The 26,573-nt window shown below is 45.2% G+C and overlaps 1 protein-coding gene across 6 annotated transcripts in view; it reads right to left on the reverse strand.

Annotated features, from left to right (window-relative positions):
- The window catches only part of LOC100874799 (uncharacterized), a 289,482-nt gene that overhangs the window by 27,043 nt on the left and 235,866 nt on the right, over nucleotides 1-26,573 (reverse strand). For 4 of the 6 annotated variants that reach the window (XR_013038887.1, XM_076534071.1, XM_076534069.1 and 1 more), the window contains exon 7: nucleotides 6,670-6,879. Coding sequence is in view for 4 of the 6 variants with exons in the window: in XM_076534071.1 (XP_076390186.1) it covers nucleotides 6,670-6,879 (210 nt within the window). In the remaining 2 variants the exon portion in view is untranslated. The remainder of the gene's footprint in view (nucleotides 1-6,669; nucleotides 6,880-26,573) is intronic. The other 2 variants (XR_013038888.1, XM_076534070.1) reach the window with 1 other exon arrangement.

Below are 26,573 nucleotides of genomic sequence, written 5' to 3' on the forward strand. Positions count from 1 at the left end.
CCGAACTTTCTTACACGAGTTTTACATTTCGTCGCGCGAAAAAGGGAGGCTCGAGAGGGTCGGCAAGAAGGAAAGAGAAGCGGCAACTTCCTCGACGAAGCTTGTCTCGGGCCACGAGCATCGACAACTCTCCCCATCTTCAGCCCTCCGTGTCGTTGGTATTCCACACGACCACACCAATATTGCGTTACTAGAACGCGTCCTGCAAGTGGAATCGAAGCTACGCGGGGTCAGGTTGACGTCGCTTGTAAGTCACACCGCGACGCCCGTCCTGCGTCCCTTTTAATTTACACTCGCCAAAATTAATGTCTGCTGTCCCTCTGTTCCCGTAATTGAGACGCTATCGGCACATACCAATTTTTTTCAATCGCTCCAATTGTTTCGGGTTGGGGAAGCTTTGACGATTGGATTCTGCTGTAATTCGCAAAGGGCATTCCTTCATTTATAAATTAGGAAATACTCAAATTTTCATCTGTCTATATTCTCCAGTTCATAAGTTTCCAAAAATCTTCAAACACATAAATTTTCAAATTCCTCCCCTTCAAATTGCAAGATCCCCAAATATCTCAGTTTGCAAATCTGCAAATACCTAAATTCCCAAATTGTCACCGCCCCAAACGACGAAATTCAGAAACGTCCAAATCCCCAATATTCGCAAATCTACCCAAGACATCCGGTGCACCATCGATCCCGACCACATCTGGTGAAAATCGAGGGAACGTGCATTACCAGCTTCTCGCCGTCTTCCGAAGGGTTCATCTTGCATGGCAGACTCAACGCGGAATTTTCAACTCGTCAAGCTGAACGAGAAACTTCTCGCAGCGCGATAACTCCCCGGATAACAGCCGAGGAACTTTTTATCCAGCCCGCGAGTATCAAAGTAACGCGTTAAGATCGATCGAGGGGTGCGCGAAAGAGGGGTGTGAGGGAAGCTATGGAGATCCACCGGGGTAACCCCAAGCCTCGGCAGTCGGTGAAATATGTCGCGATTTACACGGGAGATTGGCGTCATTGGCGCCTGGGGAGCAACCAAGGGCACCCTCCACTCACCCCCTCCGAAAAAGCTACCGGGACAACGCGGTGCTCTCGCGGTGGCTGATCGGATCAAAAAAGCATTCGCGAAATCCCGAGTCGGTTGAACGATGGTAAATCGAAATCGTTAATAATCCTCTTTGCCTTTCTTCTGTGCCTTCGTTTGTGGACTGTGGACTGCTATGGACATTACATTCTGTCGTATAATGATTAATAATTACTGTCGAAACCGGCAGGAGTGTTATCAAAGCAGTGAAGAATTTTATTATAACCAACATGACTTTGATTATAACATATTTTCGTGAAGGATTCAAAGACTTTCCAAGCAAATTCAAATGAAATATCACCCCTATCCAAAGAGGTAAAACACTTCACGAAGAAGTACAGGTCCTTAAGAGAAATTTTTTGATTTGTATGATCAGTCCCCTTTTAATTATGTGGAGTGTGTTTGAAGCAGGAATGGCGTTGCTGACCAAATAAGCCGCGATGTTCTCCGGCTTCGAGGCGTCTGACGCGAGGCAGACACCTGCCAAACTTCATCAACCCTTCGTGAAGCCCGAATCGTGGGCCGAATTAATCTTACTGTAATATGGAAATGCGCGGTTCGGTCGAACTACGTCAAGATCCGGTCGAACGGATCCGGTCTGCGTTAGAACAAGGAATATAGATGCGGCCAATTGGGGTGGATTCGTTCCACGGGCCCGTATGATTGGTTTACAGATTACTCTGACCCCTACCTACAGCGGTCCGTCATCAACCCCTATCTGCTTACTCGCTGGACGAATCGTCGCGATCGTCTGACGGGTTTTTTCTAACGTTCGAAGAGGAGCTGCATGAGAACAGCGATGCAAGAGTCAATAATTAATTGCTTTAAATAAAATTGAAGACAACTTTAGGATATTAAATGAAAGAATTAACGAGTATTCGGGACGAGGATCAGTAACTAAAATGGACAGGGGGTTAGATAATATGAAAACTGTCACGGTAGCAAGTTGAAACCGAATAAGCTTGCGAAAACTCGACGTAACAGTTTACAGAAGCACCCTGAAGCAGATCCATTCACGAGCACGCCCTTCCGTTTTAATCTGAATCCAGACGAGGGTGGAGTATAATTTTTCGGTAATCTCCATAATCGAATCGAGCCGCAAATTAGAAGGGCACCGGACGGCGCGAAAGGTATCGATGGTTTCTTTCCTCTTAATAAGAATTCGTCAGCCCGGGTAGTATATTCGTCCCCTTAATAAGAAATTCGGCGTCCATGCTCCGAGGAAGCTTTAATCTTGGTAGTCGATCCATTTACCCCGGGATACCGGAAACCCGCAGAGAACAAGGAGTCACGGTACCAAGACCCTATTCGATCAGCGTTTGCCGAGAAACGAGCAATAGATCGAAGCTACGGTTACAGGAGAGAGGTCGCAGACTGAGAAAGTAAAATTCAGCAAGGGTGAATCTATGAATCGAAGCGGAGAGAGAAAGATAATAGCAGCGCAAGCGCGTATCGAACACGCGCGTAATCCACAGCGTGACTATTAGTCGTAAGTCAATAATAAAGCCCCTGGCCTGGACCGACTATAATGGCTCCAGTGAATTATTCTGTCCAGGATGCATTGTCCTGGTCGGATCGTCCACGGGGATAGAATTGTCGGCGGCCGGCGGCGATATATGCGGTTTACACACGCGTAAGATCTCGAACGGGAACGCGTCTAGCGGCGCATTCAGCCACGTAGGAGCCACGTAATTGAGATGGATGTTCAATTAATTTGCCCAGGTTTCATTTGCACACCGACACCACCTACTAACGTCGCTTGATCACACTTTTTACTCCGTTTCTTCGAAATTACGTTTTCGTCCGATCTAGCTTTTAAGTTCCTCCGGGATCATAAGCTCCCACTGGATTCTCCCACTTAAACTGCCTCAAAGTCCTAAACTCGGGATTCTTGTTATCCTAATACCTAAAAGCTAGACCCTACGACTTTTCGAAGTTCTAAACTCTTACTAAGCTACCCTTTCTACGAATTCTCGAATCAAATTCTTAACACTAAAACTACCAAACTGGTCAAATGACCGTTCCACAAGAACCTTATTATAAGGTACTCATTTCGTGAAAGTACATTCTTTGAAATCAGAATTGATTTTCATCAAGATGAAGAATAAATGTGTGTACTAATTTATGTTCTGTCGTTAGTTTATTTATTTTTTAACTTCATTTTTAATTTCAAATTAAGTACACATTATATGCCGATAGGAGTAAATTTAAATGTTCAGATTTCTAAATTGACTCCACATTCCCAAGTTTTTCAAAACTGCAACAATCTTAAACAATATAAATGGAAATCGAGTACAAGGAATGTAAAGTACCCTCAGTTTGATTCTGATTAAACTCGACTAAAGACTGATTGCAGTGGAAAATTCGCGTTGAACCCGTGTCACCGTAAACTAGCGTAAACTAAGCCTAAAGAATGAATGGCGCAATGTAATTCGAAGGTCTGAGGAATAATGCTTGGCAAATTGCCGGCTCGGTTGTAAGCTACAGTGTTCGCATAACGACGCTGAAAACGGCCCTCGGGAAGACGATCGAACAAATTCGAACTTCAAAGACATTTCCCGGTGGTCGGGGTTCCTTCCTTCTCCGCCTTTTCTCCGTCTCTCGCGGAAAATAAACTTTCGCGCGAGCGTGAAACAAGCCGCGAGCGGCGAACCAGCGCGTCTATTCTTACGTAATGGCTACAACCCGAAGGGATGAATGGGTCTGACAGGCAGACGATGTTACGAATTTATCGGACGATTCGATCGCTGCTTAGTCGACGTAACGTCAGTTCGCGAGAAATTTTCTTTCGAATTTCGAAGCTTCACTTCGCGTCTGAACGTTCCTCGAAACGCTTTGGCTACAAATTGCTCTTCAATTTCTTTCTCATTTTGACACGTTGCCAATGAACGAGTTTGTTTCTTCTTCTCTTGACAAATCGCGTTATCTTCCGACGAAACGTGGTTAAGACGTTCAAGATAAATACCGTAAGGGTTGAAAAATATTTTCGACAAACTAGAGATGTTACTATCGTCATACGTTATTAGTCACTATCGTCGTATCGTCATATATCAGATAATTTAGTAATAAAAATGTCATTGCTATACAAAGTAAAATTCTCTCAGTGTAAAGTTGGACATGGCTTATTTGTTAAAGCATAAAAATTAATGAAGTTGGGACGCATACAGTTTGTAATAAACTTTGCACGCGGTTTGGTGTGCACAGATTGATCAGAGCAAACACTAAATGACCGATGGTCACTATCGACGACGTTAATTTACAACTGACCCATAATCAACCTGACGCGGTCTGTTTGCGCGTCATATTGGGACGCTTCTCCACACAGCAGCCAGCAACCGGGTATTCGCGGTTCGCGTATTTGCGGACTCAGGTAGCAAAGGTATCCATTGGCCGAAGATTATCGGCGAGCGGGAATTGCGACCAGGCTGAATTACATTTCCGACGTGTGTAATTTAACACAGCGTGAAACGTGTGTTTTTCAATCGAATCGCAGATACGGCGACGATAAACAACCGGTTAGCGAAAACCACCGGATGTTATTCTAAAAATTACAATTTTTTTTTAACATCGAAATGTATATTGAAATATGGACATCTAAGTATAAGCAAATTTGGACATAAGATAAATTTATGTAGTTATATAAGAACTTAGTCCTTTGAGAACTTTGTGATTTGAAAGTTTGAAGAATTCGGTCAATAAATTCCCTAGAGATTTGTCCCAGCCAACGTAAATACCTCGATTCCTTTAATATCCATCATAACCGGTACGGTTTCCCTGCCGACCGTGGCTATTGACAGATTTAATCATCCCGTTAATTCGTCGCCATTGAATCCCGAATCCGTCCCTCGTCCCTTTCCAATTTATGTAATCTACGAACCGCGAACAGACATCCGGAAAAAATTGAAAAACCGAGACGTCCGAGAGGGACGCTGGTAAAAGATGAACCACTTTCCGGGACTTTCCGGGATGGTCCTGCAACTCTCTTTAAAATATTCACGCGATTCTGCGTTTGACGGCCGGTCGAAAAGGACGAAACGTCCCCCAGGACACCACGCTGCAAGTTTCCTGTCCCTTCCATCGATTCTGAAGTTTCGTTCGGTTCAGGTCCAGTTCGGAGTCTATTTTAACCGGTCCAAAGTGAGGGTGGTCAAAAAAAAAGAACCATGGAAAGAAAGAAGAACGTTACTATTGTGACTTTCGATAACAATCGTCGCTGACGGACATTTGATCGAATCAATCGATCGTTTTCTATCGGGTACTTCTAAACACGGTCGGATAGAAGGGCTGCGTCAAAGGGCCAGGGCTGACGGGAGGGCTAGTCCCTGGGGAAGACCAGCAGCCAGCGTGGGATAGAGACCCGCGTACGCGGCAGGGCAGGGGAAAGGGGTTGGGAAAACCGAGTAGCTCCGGGCTCATTTGAATCCGACGCTCGATAATGTCCCCGGAGAGCACCAAAATATCTCCTAGAGCCGCGTATCTACGTGCATCGCGCGATATTGCAAGCCAGCTTCTTCGTGGCTTACGACGTCCTCCTCGATGGTGTCGTTCATCAATGCCATACAACAAAATTGGCCCTGCTAAGTCGAACAACCGAATCGCGGCAGCGCTGGAAAACGACGAGAGACGCTGATCGATCCACTATGCGAGTGGATGCACCCACGACAGTTCTTTTCATTTATCCGCGAAAGATCGACGAGGCAAAAATGACGGTGGAAAGGGATGATTTAGTGGCGAGTTCTGACTGGTAGGATTATCGCCTAGGTTACACCAAAGGACCACTCAAAATAGAGGTAAAAATGAGCAACTGGTCGATTTACATAAATAACCCGGTGGTCAGCGTACACTTGGGAGCCAAAAATTCGACAAAATTTGGATTACTCTGTATACAAACTCGTAAGTCCATAAATTAATTTGGCCTCGAACGAGTGTTTAATTTGACCACTTCGTGTTTCCGTTATAAATTGTAAGAATAAAACGAATTAGCGAGTCGGCAGAATTTCTAGTTGCAGAATACTCGAGGATCGAAGGGTGAAGAATAATCGTCGAGGAAGAAAGTTGACGGCAAAGTGTTCCCCGTTAGAAAAGAGTGCTCGAATACGCAAATTCGAAAATAATCACGACTATCAGGACCCGATTCGATTTCCTGGAGGATCGTGGATAGAAGTCACCGGCAAGAAGCAACATTCGCCCGAGGGGATGTCGAGAGATGGTGCAGCGGGGGGGGTGGAGTGGATTTTCCTGTCGGTAGGTGGAGTTTAGAGGTCGGGAAATTAGTTTAGTTATGCGCCCGGCAGGGACGTCTCTAGGATGAACGTAAGCCGACGACAGAGCACGTAGACGTTCTAACTTTCTGCACCCGTTCATCTTTAACCTCCTACCCCCCAGAATTCCTCTCTTTTCTTATTTATCCGCCACTTCCGTGCTTCTCGACGATTTCGATGGTAGACGAACAACCGTGGAGGGACGATTCCTCGATTACGAGAGAATATGCCGGTTGTAAAAACCTGCATCTTCCATGAGCGTAAAACGATCGCGATAAAACAGCCATTCGCGAATTATTCACGACACGGGGAAATATGTTGGACGTTTACCTGAGAATCTTCCTCGGTGAATATCGCGTCGAAGGCGAACATTTTTGGGGCTGCCACCGCTGGTCTACGATCATCCGCCGACGAGGATTGGCCGGCAGTTGGATCGATCAACGTCACCTGCTTTTTCCTCTTGTCCGCGTTGAAGAAGCTCCCACCCTCGCCGGGTGACACCTTCAACATCACTTTCACCTGGAATTTCAAAGCACACCGCTACTTTTAATGTAATATAAAGATTTTTACGGTCGGAAAGATCGGACTGGGCAACATGTTCTATCTATTAACATGATCATTTGAGGAAGTGTATACGCTAACATGTGTAGCATGACGTGTAATATGATTATCGGCATGTTTCTCTAACAGAACCTTTGTCGTTCCATCGTTTGATCGCTCTTATTTTATTATCTTACGATTGTTCTCATTCGTCATGAATGCTGAAAGGGGATCAAGCTTGGTATTAATGATTCAGATCATCGAATTCTTCAGTTCAAGCGCGAAATTCGGTTTCGATTGTCTGGCGAGTCCTTTAGAATAGGTTGACGTAACGTAATGAACGAAATCTTCTGTCGGATCGAACAATAGCCTCGTCAGAATTATCTGATGGACAGTTTCGGCCGGAAAATAGACGACGGGTCTAGAATTACGAGGGCCCACATTAAGCGATCTGGTTCAACGAACCACCATGCTATACCCCGGGTTTAAACCTGGCGAGTTATTAGCTAATAGAAATCAATGGATGAAATGTGACGGTTTATATCTCCGATGATACTTGCTTCGATGTTGCCAATTAAACTGAAATAGAGTTCATTACTCTAAGTAATTCGTGCGAACTCGACATCTAGGAATACTGTCAATATACGTACGACAATCTGTACAATTACATCTGAACTTGGACACTAACATTTACAATTCGGTAAACAAATAAATGTTTAAAGGGGTTCGAGACGGGAAAAAATAAAGGTGGTCTACTTCTATCGAAGTTCATCATGGAAAAAGCTGTCTGGAATCAATCATCCGAGGTAAAAGCGATACAGGAAGGGAAACAACATAGGGAAGGGGTGTCGGCCGATGCATCGATGCATCATTAAAACAGCATTCGTTGTCGAGAGATCGATGTTCAGTCGGCGTGGCGTGCGGCAAGTCGGTGTCCGTTCGGTTGGCTGTCCAGGAAATTGCGTTTCGAGATTTCGTTCAGATTGCTGCGCACGTTCTATCTTTTGCATACGGAACGGTTCTACCCGTTGAAAAAAGAAGACGCTTTTCTACCAACGATTTCTCCCAACCCTGTCGAACATCTAGATACCCTTTCCTTCTGAATGTCTGTGCATAGTAGTAGTTTACGACCAAGGGACCGAGTACCAGCGATCGAGAGACCGGAAATAAAATACCCTTCCAGTCTTATTGGGAAAACTCTGCATATCGATTGACTCGTCCTCTCTTGCTACTCCTCTTCACTTTTTTTTCTCGAATACTCGACTGAGTTCATTTACTCTTCTCTGTTCTCTGGAAGGTCACGAAGTTCGGAACACTTCGGATTTTGGGATTTTGGAGGTTGATCTGGGACTTTGGTGGTATGGAATTCTCGAGATCGGGATATGGGGATCTTGGGATAGTGACGCTTTGGCATATGGAGATATTGGGATGTAAGAGGTGAGCACAGTAACCTTGGGATGTGGGGACCTCATAGGGACATAAGCATCTCGGTATATGGAGACCTTGGGACATATCAAATTCAGCACATAGCAACTTCGGGACATAGAAACTTCAGGAACTTCAAAACACAGACTCTTCAAGTAAACTTTGGGACATATGAACCTCAAGATATGAAGACACGAGGACCCGAAACATAGAAACCTCGGTCAATTAAGGTACAAAACATAGAATCTTTGAAATGGTCAACCTTTGAGACTTGAACTTATTAATCCAGTAAAATGACATCCATTTTTCTGAACAAAGTTCTGCGCACAATCTATTTACGAGAATATAAGAGAATGAAAGTAGATATACCAGGGTGATTTTGCCTCCCTTTAACATTTCCCATGATCCCTCGCATCCGTACATCCACTAACGAGGCTGATTTCAGAGCAGAGTATTCCGCACGGACGACCCGAAGAATCATGTTCCCGCGGATATTTCTCTGTCCACTCGTTCTTTCTGCTCGCCGCAGCGTGTTCGTGAATGCCGGATTTCTCTCGGTAGAGCTGTAACGGACCCCGTCGATAAAACACCGTGGAAAACTCCTACGGTCCAATCGGGAAACTTCAAAGCCATCGAAGTTTGCCGTCGTCGATTCATGCGTCCTTCCTGCGAGAAGTACGCGCGCAGTTTACACGAGTCGCTTGCTCGAATTAATTAGTTCCGTCGGTCGATTCGACTATTTTCCGGAACTTTCGAGTTCGCCGCTCATAGATATCGATCGGGGCCGAAACTTGCCGAATATCGGGACGAGTTCACCGGTGTTTGATCTGTTCGAATATTAGAGTATCTCCTTGATTACGTCGGCCGCGCGTTAATTGGCCTTGATTTATAATACGATACCGGCAATCGCATTCGCAGCTAAGACAACGCCGAATTTACATAAACGGCTCCTTCGGCTGGCTACCTCATACATCCTCGCAATTTGCTCCATTGTAATCTTCAATCTTACCCTAATGATCCTGCTACCTTCTGCCCAGGCAGCCTGCCAACTTGTCTGTTCCTATTCACCGAATCTCCAAATTTTGCCAACCCCTTCCTTTCACTGCGAGTCTTCACCCATTTTGTCATGGTTGCAAACCCTTGTTTGTTCATTCACGCAATAGATACACCTTTCACGAAACAATGTTACTTGGGTTTATTAAAACATTCTTCTCAAGGTCTATACTGGACTTTAGAGATAATATGTGTGAATTATACGAGAACGTTTGTATAGTGTTTCAGCTAGAGGTAATTTAATCTCCACCGTCTCAATTCGACGCACCGGTTTGAACAGAGGCCCGTGATACCGGAAACGGGCCCTGGATCCGGAAGGTCGCCGTTAATTTCTCAACGTCCGAACAACAGGAATGAGCCGCGCCACCGTGCCTCATACGCGGACCTCGTTGTCGTTTTCCGGACGGACGTTAAAGTGCAGAAATGTTTTATGGCGCCACCGGGCATTATCCGCCAATTTACGATCCCGTCGGACCGTACACCCGCGCTTACATGCCTGTATCGGCGTGAAAGGTCGATATAAATTCGTATTTGCTTCGGCCGAAATAGCACGCTCCAGAGAATACGATGTATTCGCCGTAAAAATTTATAAGGACGTAAACTATGCAAACGATGAGGACGTAAAACGTGTTACTCTCTTACGTAACTTTCTGGTGAAAGTTATGTTTCGATCTAATATCTTCAAAGTCGTAACTAATAACTTTCTGCAAAGTTACTTTTGGAGATCTAAGTTCGGAAGTTATTTTCGAGAGTTGTTTTTGATCTAATAACTTTCTTGAGAGCTTGTTAACGATCGAAGTTCACCTAATTATTAGTTCCGTACACATTAATCTATCCAAGTTTCTGCCTGTCATCAACCTACCATTAATTCACATCGACCTAATTACTTAGAGTAATAAATACTGCAACCTCAAACCTCTGTAACTACTACTTTCACGTACGGTCACGTAAGCTTCGATAAAGAAGGGACGTGGTGTGTCACGATACCCTGTTAATTTTTTCAAACGCTATGCACTTGATGAACATTTCTTCTGTTTTAAATTCAAAGGCATATAACATTTATTTTTATGACACACGGACTCAAGAGATGTCACTGGTAGATTTGGATGATCTAAAGACTTGATACCATAATTATGATTGTAGGGTTTCTAAATAAAATGAAGTTTGTAATTGCCAAGATGTTGTATTATATTCGATCGTTGTATTATATTGTCTAGTGCGAACGGCAACTAACTCCCTTCCTTTAATCTTTTTCCCAAAAAGGAAGACTCCTCAGCCTAAGGACGAAAGGAGCCAACCGTCTACATGATTAAAGTCAGGAAATGAATAAACTACAGGTGTGGTATATCTTCAGTAAGAATATGTCATACTTCCGATGAATTAACGATTCCAAAATTAACGATTATCCGTGAAATCCTCTGTAGGGAGCAAGAGTCTCGAGGAAGTTCCTTATCAAGTATCCGGGATAAAGTCGTTACACGAGACAGAGAGCCATTAATGCGCGAAATCGATCGACACAGGTTCGCCCCGGGGTGTTCGCCGATGACGTTACTACCGTTTTAACGAAGGGGTTGCCACGAAGGAATCACATTTTCCCCGCAGACGATGATTATTTAGATTATCCGCGATCCGTCGTGTAATCCCCGTGCAAAGAGTCAGCCGGCGCTCGCGTCTCGCAATCGCTTTGATGACATTCGTCTTCGAAGTTGTATCCCCCGGGGCTGTGTTTCGTGTTCTCTTATAACGGAACCAACGACGACCCCGGCTCTTGTCGCGATTAAAAGCCAAAGCGCAGTTCGATTAATTCCGGTTATTTGCGTCGGATCGATCGGCTGGAACCGATGGTTTATTTGCTGTCATCCCCTTTGCTCTCCGTCTCTGTTCCATTCTCAGACCGGTCTTCTTTCCAGTCTCTTACACGTCGACTGTCAGACGATGTACCTTCAATTACCTTTGTAACTCATTATTATTACTATTGCAACTGTTGGATGCGAGGGTTGCGTCGAGGATTAGGGCGAATCCTTTTGTTTCCGTTTCGCACATTTGAGGAGTCTCTCGAGAATTCAAATTAAGCTGCACGTCAGAATTGGGCAGATTACTTCTGTAATTACTTCTGAAAAATATTTGTTACATCCAGTGCTTAATCGTTGCTAAAAAATCGAACTTGCGTTGTCCAAATATTGTTATTCGTAATCGGTGAATGATCAATTTTACGCTCGGGAGCAGAACGCAAGTTTGTAAAACTAGCGTATCGTAGCAGGGCAGGAAAATGAATAAAACTTTTTTATTTCGTTGGTTTTACATATTGCCACGCTTCATCCGGAAATTGGATAGCTCGGGAAATTTACACGAGACACAGTCAACGTGACACCGTTCTAAAGCGTGGCATTGTTTAAAGAGAAGCCAACTGGCAACGGTGGGAGCAGCGTGGACGTAATCGATTTCCGGCGTGTTAACGATTTCCACCCGGTAATCGAATTCCCGGCACCAGTTTTTTTCCCGTTGCACCGCTCCGCTAGTGTTAAAGGGCTCGATGCGTTTATGCAAATTCGATCGTCGTTTGGATTTTCCATCGATCCGCGGGAAAACGGTTATGCTCGAACGTCGCGATAGGGTTGAAGTTCCGGGAAATCGGTAGGGAAAAAAATGCCCCCCGTCCGAGCAAACGAACGCTCGCCAATAAAGCACTCGTCAATAACACGGGACCAACTCGAAATATTGTTTATTCATGACGGTTTTAACTTTTCGCTTATAGTAACTTTTCACGACTGCGTCGCGCAATTTTTCAACTGCAGTAAAAATATCTTTTTATTCCCGTGCAAATTATGCGCAATCTATTACACGAAATTTCAGCCGCTGTAAAAAGCGCCCTTGCTTCGAAAATATTGGCGTCCGGTTTTGAATCGCGTGATTTGCGAAATAGGCGAAGATTGATTCTAAATATAAATTGGTATATCAACAAATTCACAGCTGCGTGCACAGCGAGGAATTTATTGCAACTCATTTCTCTTTGTAGACAGAAAGAATTATAATCCGAAGACATTTTTATCGTGTAAGAAGCGAAAAAATGCATCGTATGTATGCATGATTAATGGACTCTGTTTATTTATGATATATCTGCAAAGTCTGAGTAATTCGCGTAATCTATGAGATCCACAATTTACGGATTATACGCTGCCTGTTTATTCTGTACATTTCGATATATCATAAGTGCATAAACATCCGCAGTATATCGATCATTCGATTCGGCGTGCGGCAATCTAATAACTATAATTGAATCGCGGTAAATTAACCAGAAAGCATTTAACGAACTTATTGACGTTTTAATCAGGTATTTTATCGAGGGTCAACGGGTCCCCGCAGTAAGTAAACACTCGCAAATGCAGATGGAACGCGAATCGACGAGAAACGGGGAGAACTCGATACAATTTCCGGGAATTCGCGGTCCAAGTGCACGATTACAGTTCGATAATAATTAGACTACATATCCAGGTGGGTAGATTGCTGTAGCAGAAGTTTCTGATTTAGCAGCCATGGAATTAGAAAGTTAACCCACATCCAGATCGAGTTACAGTCGAACGTTAAACCGTTATTAGGCGGTTGGAAACGGCGAGATAAGACCGTTGATATCGCGACAGACAGATCCTTTGATACCACGAGTTCAGGGGGTCGTTTCGAGAACCACCCTTACTGCGAGACTATCCCTGTTATCCGTTCCACGGCTAGATGTATCTAAATACATCTTTATTCGGGCCGCAGGCGAACGTCGAAGGGTGAAAGTCGAGCGTAGAAATTTCTACCGAGCTTCGGGCTATTCGAAATTTACGTCGCGAAATGGGTCACCCTTCGTGAAGGGCTGCCGACAAATGCGATTTTCCTACGACGAGATCCTTCCTCGAAGAACGCGATCTCGCGTGTACGTCATTCTTTCCCGCAGAAATTCCCTAAAAATCGGTACCCTCGATATTACCGCGGGAACTCGAATCGCAGCCACAATGGCACCGCTTGACGCTATCGAGTTGAGAACTTGAAATTGAGTTGAGGAGTGTAATGCTACTCGTCGCGCTTTAATTATAATTTACGCGACAAGTTTCACTACCGGCCGGAAATGCGATATTATGCGAGGAGTTCAAGTAGAATACAATATCAGAGATACGATTTAACCCGTGTCATTGAATTTACCGCGCGAACGACAAAACAAATATCCGAATTGTTTGTCATTATTCGATTCGCGACCAATCACGCAACGAACACGACAGTAAGAGGGTTCGAAGTCCCTTCCGAGAAAGCAAAAACGACCCCTTGCAGACCCTTCATTTACACCGCGTCCACTCTATTCCACCCACCCTCGCCCCTAAATTCCTAAACGCCTTTTCGCCAATTAAAAATTTTCCATCCCTCACGCGAAACGTTAGTATTTCCGCCGCGACGGTATGTCTCTTATCTGGTAACCGGTGTGGAATTTCACGATTTACTAGGAAGCTACGATGCCGACTACGAAACAACCCCTGCACCTGTACGGAGCGCAGAACGCTTCCGTGGCTTGCTAGAGGGTGAGAAGGGGTGACCAGCTCGGTTAGGGTTGTCAGTCAAGCGATGGATAGGCGGCACTGCAAGCGTGCTACACGCTATTTCGCCGTGCTTCGTTTATATTGTACGCTATGACGTAGTAATAGCTCCGTAATAGCGGGATTAAAAATCGTATTAATATTGCGGTGTCTGGCGAAGCTATTTATTTCTATCTTTCGTATTTTGGTACTTTCGGCATTAAGTGCAATTTCTCCTTCCAAGAAATTTCAAATTATTCGAAAATCTGAACCGAAATATCTTATGGAAGTTGACCCTTGCATATGCGTCTATCGAGTGATCCATCTTCTTCGTTCTTTGCTCCAGCGAGCATCAGCGGCTAGCAGCTTTCCCGACATCGACGTGTCAGTGAAAAATTGAACCACCCTCGGCCCACAAGTTTCTTCCCGTCCGGAGATTTGTTTAGGAATTCTGAATCTCCGGGAAGAAATCTAAGCTACGACGTTTCGCCGGGTTAATCCGTATAAATCAACGGTAGCTACAAGTTTTTCCGATTCGTCTGGAGGCGCTGGCAAGAGAGGACACAGGAAGGGAATTGATGACGCTCATAATTCGCACCCCCGTCAAGCTGTACTGTTCGTGTTTGGACTGGCATAATCCGACGGCTTAGCGCCTGAACGACCGAAACCGACATTTATCTGCTGCCTGAACCAAGGATTATTGTCGAATAACGTTTTTCGGACTCGTAGGCAGGCCGACTTGGCGGATTAATTAACATCAAACACCTTGCCGTCAGTCTTGAGCCTTTCTTTAAACCATTCCGAAGGTACAAACACGTGATAGTACATAAAAAATAAACGAGGTAGAACAATCGTGACCGATATTGCCGGGAACGTTAGCAGATATTGCTTTTCGATGGTGCGTGGTTCCTTTATTATTTTCGCTCGGCAATCTCTCTGCCCTCGCAACAGAAAAAAGAAAATGATCGTTACGTGTAACAGGAAGCGGAAAGCCACGAGGCAAGAAAGAGGAGGAGAGAGAAATTGGTTTCCAAAGGTAAACTAATTTCGAGCCACTTCTATCCGTGAAGAGAGGAGTCACCCTACCAACCAGTGTCCAAATCCCACTTTCTTTCGCCTTTGCCGCTTTCTCTTCTCTTCTCGTTTCTCCGCTCTTCATTGTCTTTTTATGCTCGTTCTTGTCCCTAACCTCGGTGACCCAATTTCTCATTACGCGAGAAAAAAAGAGCATCGGCCATGGCTGAGATCGTCTAGTTCGGCTGAACGAGCGAAAAGACAGCCAAGCCGGCCTCTTTCAATCCCGAATGCAAATGAAAGTGGAGCCGAGGATTCTTTGAAGGACCCTTTCATCCTTTGAGCATAATGGTGCGCACCGGAGGTCCATTAAGGCTCCTACGGGGAAATTTTTCGTCGCTGCCTCGCGAAATAATCAAGACAGGACCTGACCCTGACTCTTGTACCTTCTACGTCGTCATCGTCCTCGGCCAGACGAGATACCGAAACAGATCGGCGAGACGCGGTGGAGATAAGGGTACATTGTTGTCGAAATGGGGGAACGTCGATTTCCTTCTTCCGAAATCTCTCATTGTGAACTACGTTTACTTTACGTTTCACTGAACGTCATTTTTTCGATCTCGATTTCGAACGTCGTTTGTAAATGTAACTTTTGACAAATTAACACGGTCGCTGTTGACGGAATTACATCACGACAACGAAGTCATAAATCTTCCACTTTGGAAGTTTACATCAACATTAATATACAGTGAGTTCTCACAAGTCACAACTCCAATTAAATTAAATGGGACACAGTTCCAAAGTCACCTTACCAAAACATCGCAACAATAAAGGTGACCAAGAATTTGTGGCTCGGAATTTGTTCCATCGATTTTCGCGTTTCAATCCGAGTAACTGGCCCGCTGTGTAATCCTTGGTAATTTCGACGTCGAGTAGACTGATGATAGTCGAAGAGGGAGACGTGTCTCGACGATTGGCTACACCTTCAAACGGTCCGGGAACCAAACGTACGTCGTATAGCAGGGAATGTAAATTGCTCGCTTCTGCCTGAAGCCACGGAGCAATAAATCTCGACGTTGAAGACGCGACGATTGCCGTCTACCGAGCGGGGATAAAGTCCCGAATCACGCACGAGGATTAAAGACCGTTCAGGTTCAACGATCATCCATCTGCTGAGATCACTGTCGGTTCTCATGGACGACTTTCTGGTCATTGTTCTCCTTAAATTATACTACTGCGAAGTCTTCAAACTTCTCCAAATTTTGAATTTGCTACTGTCAGAACAGTATGTGACCAAAGTGTTAATTTTCTTAACAATTTTAACTGTGATATATAAAGAAAGGAACAATGAATCGAAAAACAATTTGAGCCCCACTGTCAGTTCGCAAAGTATCGGTAAAAGTAGACATTAATATCAAGTTCCCTTGGTTACGGCAGTTCGTCACGAAGGTAGTTCCTTTATATGAAAACCGAAAATTACGAGAGGAGGGAAGCTTTATCTCGGATTTTAGCACATCGATCGTCAGATTGGACGAACGAGGGACAGAAGTAGCCAGGAAACAGGTAGGTATTGCAGAAATACGTGCAATTACCCGCGACAACAATTACGTGTCGGTTTTTATGGACAGCTGTCACGCCACGCCGTCGATACTATTATCAAACTGTTGTTACTTCTTTTTTTTTCCGGCGCTCCGTCGACACGAGCATCGGTGCTCTCGTAAAAATTCACTCAACGCGGGCCGAGCGTCGCGCTTTAAATCTTGTATCGTCAACGATCGTAGTCCGGTGAAAATTGGCCGTGTCGACGCTCTAGTCTTTGATTATTCACTTCTCTCGATGAAACGTCGCGAAAAAATATGCCCGCGAGTTGTTCCGAACGATATTTACACGGTCGCGTAAACGGCCGCGTGGCACGCGATCTCTAACCCGCTCGATATCTCTTGCTCTTACATTTTTCAATAACGCGTTAACCAATATTCGATCAAAAGAACAAATATTAATTGAAAAAATCGCGGAAGAGTGAACAAAGAACTTCGACTACTTCGTATTCGAGAAACGAATCCGGGAGGGATGAAATTCGACGCTGATTGAACAGTGTACATCGCGGGCGATAAAATAGATAAAGACCGAGGATATATCGCGCGAAAATAAAAGGCGAAGCTCATCCGCGAAATCATCCCCCAGGAGCTGCAGCGAGTAAAAAAAAATTACTTTAGCCCTCGTTCCCGTGATGCGCTTAGCATATTCATGCGCCGGCGCTATCTAGAGTTTTCCGGAGTCTGACCACCACCACCGTCATCCTGCTGCACCCTCTACATATTCATAAACGAACCGTGGTGCAGAGAGGGGCGAAAGAGACGGTGGAAGCGAGCTCACGTTCTAAGGAGAGAAGAGCAAAAAAAACGTCCCCATGGATCGAGTTGTCGGTGCGCCGCAGGAAATCAACAGGATCAGGTCCTATCCAACTGGCGTTTTCTCTCGATCGAATAGTCGTTAATTGTTCGGACTAAAAAATTTCTTTTTAGTCGAATTTTCATTGGATGAAAATCATTGCTTTCGATGACCACCTATAAAAGATTGATCTTTGAGGGTATTCGAAGTTCAGCAAAGTTCATCTATTTCTTCCTTGAGTTACTTTAAGACACGTCACGTTTCTGTCAGATAAGTGTTTAATTTGACTTCCAACGATGCTTCTAAGAAAATTAAATTAAAACTATTAAAGATTGAAATCTTGAACTGTTGAAAGTTTGAAAATTGTGTCGGTGACGTAACTGGTTATCGAATATCCAATTACCGACATCAAGAATCCTGTAAACGTTTCAGTATCGGAACGCAGCTTTCTGCAAAGGCAGTGGAACGTGTCGGTGTACGATCAGACGCAATCGCGTCGGTTCAATTATGCCTCCGATTACTCGCCCAATTCGTCGTTCTGCGTTGCTCCAAAGACGTTGTTCCCTCTCCGTCTCTCTCTGGCGTGGATTCCGCGTTGCTCTTTATGCTAAACTACCTGGTGCATCTGCATGCGATGCGTTACACAGAAACGGTAGTTTAGCGTTTCTAGCCGTCTCCGGTGTTTCGCGTGATGCGTTGATGGTGTACAGGGTGCAGCAAAATTCGCAATACAAGCGAGAAAACGGTGGTTTCCCGTGCAAACGCGAGCCCAGATTATGGAGTTAATTTGCTTCATTCGGCCGCGGGAACAACTTTGAAATTTCATCGGATATACGTGCGGTTATCTCGTTCCTTGATTACAACGAATCCAGACACGTGTTTCTTTATAAGCTCCGAGCGTGTTCTGCGTATTACGAATTGAATAAACAAACAGTTATCTCGTTCCGTGATTACGGGAGGTTTACTGCTCGCAAATTCTGTGTACCGTGTTCTGTATTTTAATATAGCTAATGAATGGAATAAAGAAACGAAATTTTGATGGAAGTAGCGCGTCTATTTGAATCATGAGGGACGTTAAATTTTCGGATTGAATTCCAAAGTTATTCGTTTCCCGAAACGAGCTGTCAGACGAAAGAGTTTTATTCTACGATTGCAATATATTTCCGCATATTGTATCGGCGAATTTTCTCGATCGTGCCATGAATTATGCGTTGCCCTGTATATCCGGAATCGAACAGAGGCAGAAGAAGGAAGGGAGAAAAGATACACAGGTGACTAGGCCGAAGCGAGAGGGCGGATGCGAGTGAAATCGGCGCGTGTACGGTCAGACGAACGAGCCGACGCGACGCTCCCTATCGTGCATGTAATATGCACGTAGCAATACGCAAACTTGTCAAATATATCATTCCGCTCGATGTATCCGAACGCTCGACCGTTGCTCTAACTTTATTCAATTTCCCGTTTCCCGACGATACAGCGACGCCGGCACGCATAAACAAGCATCGTGAAAAACGGAAAAAAAAAGATTCCGATCGGACCATTTCCTCCGTATTGAATTATCGAGCCGAAGGGAACAGGTACACTGTTCTTCACACACCGGTGCACCTGGAGTCTTCAACAGGTACGGAGATTCGACGTCGGCGCTGTTTCTCTTCCGGAATGCGTTGTCGCGCGTAAACGATCACTCGATCGAGCGAAAAGGAAACGCGACGAACCGATATGATACAAAGAAAAATACGAAAATCATGCAGAGAGGTGTAGCGCTCGAAGGAAACCTACTTCGAAAAATCTTAACAATTATTTGACTTTGGAAGACTCTAAACAGGAAACTGTACAGCAACCATAAATGTCAAACTATCGGAGTTAATTGAGCTCTTTCTTATTCAGTGCTCTATTATTTCCCACTTTGCACGGTTCTTGCAACTTCCACGGCAGTTTAATTCCGGCGATGGCGGCACGGGGTGATCGTTAAAGTGGCTTCACCGCGGCGCACTGTGCAAATTCATAATTCATAAGTTCGCGCCAGTTTCGCATTGAAATCGCCTCGAGAATACGCACTGTGACGATCTCCGATAATGGCGTGGTTTAGCTTGTTTCCCGAAGCAAACCGCCACTACCGCCTTCCTTCTCGCCTGGAATATCATTTTCCAGACCGCGATGCAGCGAAGCGTTGTAAGCGAAACATCCAAGTGCGTTTCGAACCATTAATCCGAAGTATCTATCCCGAAATTTTGCTGCGAGCACGATCGTTCGTTTTATGGCACGCTCCGAAGACGTGATTTCGAGCGAAGGTCTCCATTTTAAGCAACGCTTCCTGCGCCGCCATTTTAACGAGGAACTGCTGCTGTTGTAAAAAGATCGATAAAACTGTACGTTGATAAATACGCGGTCGACGTCGATGGTTATTAAACCTTGTCACCGGTCGGTTGACGTATTTTCACGTAAACCCGTCATTTATTTTACCCGAAATCCTTTTGTATTACAAATTGACAATAATTTTGATAAATACATGAAATTTTGTCCAGCAAAAGAGCCGTTAAAATTGTTCATGAAATTTATCGAAAATTATATTATTAACTGCAAAGATTTTAGGACGGTATTGGTATTAATAAATGTTTATAAATACGAAACGATCAAATGCAGCGCGACTTGTCAAAACCCGAGCCCGATTGAAAATATTGTTTCATAACTTTGTAAAAAGCGATCGTCGCGTTTTTGATGGGTGAAACGAGGTCTGTTCGTCGCCAATGGCCATTTACATTTCGGATCGATCGACGAGGATTATAGGAAGTATCGTTCGCTGAAAAATTGATTCGATCGCGGATAAAAACGTTTTGTTTAGGCAGGGACGATTTTTTGAAAAAATGATAGATAGAGTCATAGATAATGGATTCTTTATGGAAGCTGCGAAGGCTATAACTTTTCATCGATTAATCCGCGCATCTACACCTGTATTGGAGTCACGATTCTAGCAAGAATATTTGTTCAGCAGTTAGAACAAAGATTTACCAGCTACTGTTAATGATCCGGTTGAGCGGTAAGCGCGAAATGAAACGTATTTTATCCGTCTCTCTCTTTTCACAGCTGTTTAATCAGTATCGACCGAATTCAGTTCCCTTTGTCCGATCGCAACAGCTTCACCCATTTCTCCCGCAGCCGTTCACGATCACCCATACTGCCGTTCATTTTTTATCCGGCAACTTCGCTAATGGCTTAATTACGATGCAATTACGTTCACGTTTTATTTGCTTAATGGTTTACGCGGCTTTCAAAACCGCCGCCCGGCGAATTAATCCGCTTGCCGCGATTCGACGCGTTAATTCGCTACCGCGAGTTATTTCTCCGTTTCAACGAGCAACTGACACGCGAGAGAAAAACCGTGGCTCGGATAATAAATTCAAGCCAACGAAAATATCTCCTCTCGGCGTGTAACTCCGTTACGCGAACAATCGAATCGCGGGGCAAAATGCGTGTCTCGTTCGCCAGGTTCTTTCATTACAGGCCTCGTACATTTTCTTTTCTACGGCTGTTCCTCGCCACGGTTGCTGCCAGCAACTTTCCCTCTGAATGCGACCTCTCTGCCGCGTGGCAGCCTGGCAATGTCGTTAATTAATGGAGTCGCTGGCTTTCGCGATAATTGGTCAGAAAACGATGAGCGAGCGTGCATCGAGCGACGAACGGATCGAGGTCGAGCGGCTGCAATCGTGGCTGTCATATTCTTTGACGAATTCCCTTTCGCTCGTCTGCGCCACTCGTTCTCGCTCATTTCCTGCTTAATTTCGCGAAATTTCATGACAAACGTGCTTCACGTCGCGAGACGGGTTTCAGATCACCGACGAATCCAGACTCTGGTATTCGGAGATTATATTCGGTTATTATCTTAGGAAACGTTACGTTATATTTTTTTAACATTTAACAACTGCAGAAGAAATTGTTATCCGTAGAGGACAAACTTCTGATTAACTCTGTTCTCGAAAAGTAAGCTGCCGTAAAAAGAATACGGTTACAATGCAGGATCAATTTACGAAATGCACCGTAACCACAATATTCTTACGTTTCCATTTTCCTCAGCATCAAAATTCCCAGAGCGAAGGTGTTTCGTCGTTCATGAAAAAGCAACGAAAGCACGAGACACTTGCAACTCGAGCATAAAACGGCGTCGACGAACGATCACATTTCGTATTTCGTACCTTAAGCCCTTCCATAAAAGTTCCATCATCCCCAAGACGTTCCTTATTGCTCGATTCCCGTAAATGAAGTGCATCATTCCGCAACTACCGAAATGATAATTTTCTGGCGTGTTAAGAGGCTGGCATACCGTTCTTACATACTCTCGGTAGATGGCAGACACCAGATATACCCCCGTATGCTGCATTGATATTAATGTTACCCTTTTCCCGTGGCGTGGATTAATATTAATCGCCGCGGTCGTACGTGGCCGTGTTTCGCGGGCCGGATGTACCCCGGGAGATCTGTTCCTCCCGAAAACATTCATCCTGGCTGCCCCTTCGAGGCGAACGCCTCCGACTGCGCGTGTTCAACGTCCTTGAAAACTCGACTCGACGTTTCCCGACAGGGGAAAGGGTTGTGGGGTGGGACTCGCGGAACCCGTTTTAAGATGTCCCTGGTGCAACGCCAACGGCCGCGGGCTGCTTTACGAGCGGGGTAAATAACGACTTGGTCGTGTCGCGTATTAGTTGAATTTATTACGGATGCGGACGTAAATTTCGTGTGTTGCTGATGGCTGTCGCTTTCAGGTAAATTAGCCATTGACGCTGCTGGCAATGTTCCCGTCTTCAAGAATTAGACCTTTCGCGAGTGTACGTGAACACACGCAGGAGGAAATATAGCAAGGTTTTTTGGAATACTGGATATTAATTGAGGTCTCCATTACGGTACATCAATTCCTGCGTTAAATATTTCCAACCGTAGACGCGGTAATAGAATATCCTTGCGGACTCGCGTTATTTCTCCGTCCATTTTGTGCTATCCGACTGTCGACGTCGCAAATTTCTTTCTCTCGTGCACCATTTGACGAGGCATTTTTCCTGGCCGAGGTAGCCATTAATTTCGAGGCATTATTAATTTCGCGAGACGGTCCGATGCACGCCGCGGAGAAAATCCCAAGTCTCGAGGGTGGGCCCTCGCGATTCCGCGCGCTCTCTCTTGTTTTGTTTTCATTAGCCAGAGCTGTTTACTCGCGCGACAAGCCCGAGACAAGTGGTTAGATTTCGCTCGATACTCCGGGGCGGGCGATGTTACACGCCACGGAAAGCCACCTTCTGCAGCTGCCTAACAAACCCCCGCGGAAATTCGTTGAACAGCGAAAGGAAAGGGACAAGCTGGTTGATTTCCCGGCGACGAGTTATCGTACGATCTCCGCTCTTGAGCCGAGAATCTGTTGGGAAGGTAATCTGAAAAATGACGGTTTTATTCATGAGCGGTATCCGCGTTGATCTACGAGGAAAAGAGAAGAAAAGGGTGCCGGTGAAATCGCGATTCGCGACGATTCAATCGCTACCCCCTTGCTCTCTTTCCCGGATGAAATTTCAACGGAGCGAACGGGACCCTTTTGCAGTAGCTCCACGATTTATCTCGCCCCGAAACGGGGAATCGATGATTCCGCTTGATCCAACCTGCTCACACGTTTCACGTCGCTATTCGTGTTAAATCGGATTTTCCGTTTCGACGAAAGCAATTAGCCGCTTTTTCTAGCAGTTCGTATCGAATCTCTTCTTTCGTCCCTTCGAAATAACACGGGAATCGTACGAGACGTTCCTATCGATCTAGACAGGAACTGTAACCCTTCTAGCCTCGTACCTCGTGCAACTTGCATTAGAGATTTAGGAATTTTCAGAGCTACAAATTCGCCACTTGCCGCTGACAGTAAACCGATACGTGGTCTACCGCAGAAATCTTCGACACTATGTATCCCTCGCGCGATAGGATAATTCCGTTTCGAAATTTTACGACCGAACCGAGAGTGATATCTCATCCGTTCCACAAAGGAATAGAAAAAAGGATCGACTGAAACGAACGAATGGAAATTGTACGAGCTCTTCTTTGTTTCGTAGTTGGAGACGAAGGGAGTTGGCACGGAACGGGAAAAGAGACGCCTCGACCGGTGGCGTGAATGTTTAAAGAAGGCGCAGTTAGCGACCGGAGAAGTACAAATGGCTAGCGCCTGGTCCATCGATTATTCACACGGGGTCACGTTAAATATGTAGGTTTTCGTGGGGATCGCTCGCCCGGGGTGGCTTCTTCGCCAAGGGACGAGTTTCACGGTCGACTGTCTCTCTCCGGTTACGCGTTCTCCTCTAAACCCCCTCCCCTGCGTTCTCGCTCAACGACGAGGGTTAACTTGCATGGGGAATCGGCGAATTAAAAGAAGACGACCTTGACTCTACTGACCCACATTGGGGTCGAGTGCATACGGGGCTCGAGCCCCCTTCAATTTCAACCCCCTTCGTGTTCTTTCTGTCGGCAAATTGGTCTACAAATAAGTAAACGGAGGCCCCCTGTTAATTTATGATCTTTTAAACCCCTTTCTTGCGGTCTTTAAATATAATCTAGGCAAATGTGTGTCGATGTTTTTATTACAGTGTGACCATGTGGTTAAACTACATTACAGTAATTACATTACTGCTTAAATTAATTAATATGTATGTAATATTTCAAGTACCAGAAAGTGGAGTTTATGAAGCTTTGAAGAAACTCATTTTCGCTGGAGGGGATAACACCCCAACCCTTAAGGACGCAGGGTGAGTTATGCGACGGAAGAAGAACGCGCGATATTTCACGTAATCCCTGTCGCGCAGTTAAGAGAAAGGACTAGCCTCGTTAAGGTACATCTCAGGCATCCGCGGCAATCGAGGCTCGCACGTTCCCATGAGCGACACGCGCTGCAAACGACAACTTCTAACCCACGTAGGTGAAATCAAGAAGATTTGTGAAGGAACAAGGGTTGCCGGAGTCACGCGTGCAACTTAAGGGTTGTTCTTGCGTGGACAACGGAGACAACCATAACTAAGAAATAAAAGTTCGGTTTGTTACATGACCCACTAAGAGATTAAGGGTTCAAGGTAGATTTTACGAGGTGGCAAGAGACTGCGAGCATAAAAGGAAGGGTATTGCGAGTCATCGGCAAGCATGCAGACAAGGAGATTTGAAGAAAAGAACGCGACGAGCAGACTCGTCCGCCTGACGCGGGTAAATTGCATCCCCAGTTACACAGGCGGACGGTCTTTTCCCTGGCAAACACGAAAGTGCACTCCCGCGAGTTTCCAACTCGCAAAATACCATTAGAAGCCTGGCTTGCTGCGTTTATTAAGAGTTATGATCGTATGACATACTTATTACCTCTCTCTCTCCGTTTCTCCTCTGAAAACGCGTTCATATCGATCTCTAATCATCGCTAGTTCTTATTCTTAACCTCTATATTATTCACCATTCTTCATGCAGAATTTATAAAATATTCAGTAGATATAGCGGAGTCGTAAATCTTTAAATGTCCAAGTATATAATTTACAACTTCGCTATATCCTGTCGAGAATTATTAGCGATAAATTTGTGAAACTCACTGAAGCAAAAAATAAAGTTGGAGTGTGTAGAATATTTTACGTTTAAAAACGCGTGCTTTCTGTATCCACCTTCGATTCCCTTTTCACTCTGCCAAGGGTGCGAATCGAACCCTCCGGTGGCCCGGTAATACCGACATCCGGCCCACTTTTGGCAGTTTAACGAGACTCTCGCCCGAACTTGATCTACGTCTAGATATTTTTCTCATCAGCGTTCAGCTCGGTAAACGGCGTAGCCAGCGGGCGGATACGAGGGGTAGCAGACTGTGCAGGGTTGCGGACTTAACGGGTATCGGGTGGCGCGGGGTCGCGCGGAGTGGACATATTTTTCTTGAAATTTGTCGCGGCTATCTGTCCAAAGGGATCTACCCTCGCGTATAATTCCCAGCCGGAGAAGCTGCAAATCTCGAAGCCCTCTCCCCAACAACCTCCCTGTACCGATTTACCCGCGCTCCCTCGAGGCTGATATAAACGTTTAAGATTCCGGCGTTTACGCGCCCTGTGACGAATCTAGTCACCGATAAACGCTGGTTAAACGCGCTGTCTTTCGCGATTTCACCCTGCCATTCCTCACAACTCCAGGTTTGTTCTGTGGTTCGCTAAATGTTCGAAAATTACTTCATTCTCTGACAGAACTTTCGTGGAAATTTAAACGTCAGATTTTAACATTCAGCGAGAAGGTTAAAGTTGATGGAACGATATAGTAATCGTAAATTTATAAATGGCAGGAAAAATCAACAAAATTTTGAGACCCAATGGGATCGTCGAACAACGTTTTCAGCGTTTAAAACAATCCACCCCTTCCGTTGAATGCAGCGCCTAGACGTTGTACACGGTGTAGACTGCTTATTAGGCAGTTGTTTGTCCAAATTACACGGTGAATAATTCATGCCAGCAGCGCGTATGAATTTATATTAAAACATTGCCCTCCCTCCTAATTTCAATGTTGCTTATTATGCACCATTGTTGCGCGTGTGCGCTGACGCATTTACGCCGTGAACCATAGGATTCTTTTTTCCCGTCCACGTTGCAAGAACAAATTTAGGCAAAGGTCGCCAAAGAGTTTCTCGGAATTTCCATGACAACGAGGCCCGGCTCTTTCCAGCCCCGTGAACGCCTTATTACGCCCACGTATAGGACTGTACATCATCCGTCGACACTTATTGACTCTTAGAGAGGCCGATTGAAAAGTAGCTGCGTCCGTGCCATTTATTACCCGCCTGAACTGGCACGCGGCGTAAAGAAGACCGAGACTTCTCGTCCACCCTTTGCGAGTTGTCCGCGAAAGGGGATGAAAAATAGCTGGAAATTTCGGCGATGCGAGCCCCTTTTCGACTCTCCGCACTTAATAAAGGGAGTTCCGTTCACCCGGTGACTTTTCGGGGAAAAAAAACGTTTCATGCCCGAACTTTCATCCCTCTGTACGGACAAATTGCGTTATAGGCCGACGTGTCGGGGCGGTGCACGCACGGCGACGTTGATTTGTGGCGCGTTTCAATTATCGATCTATGTGTACAGCTTCGTTTTTGGTGTTAATAGGCCCTGGGGTGGCTCGCATAATTATCGGCCGGATCCTGTAATGGATATCGCTGATGGCGAAAGGAGATACGGAAAAATTGACCTTCATTGCGCTGCTTAAATAACTTAGATCACGGTTTGCGAGTTGAAACTCAAATGTGTTAACCGT

Source organism: Megachile rotundata, chromosome 7 (assembly GCF_050947335.1).
Source record: "Megachile rotundata isolate GNS110a chromosome 7, iyMegRotu1, whole genome shotgun sequence".
Lineage (NCBI taxonomy): Eukaryota > Metazoa > Arthropoda > Insecta > Hymenoptera > Megachilidae > Megachile > Megachile rotundata.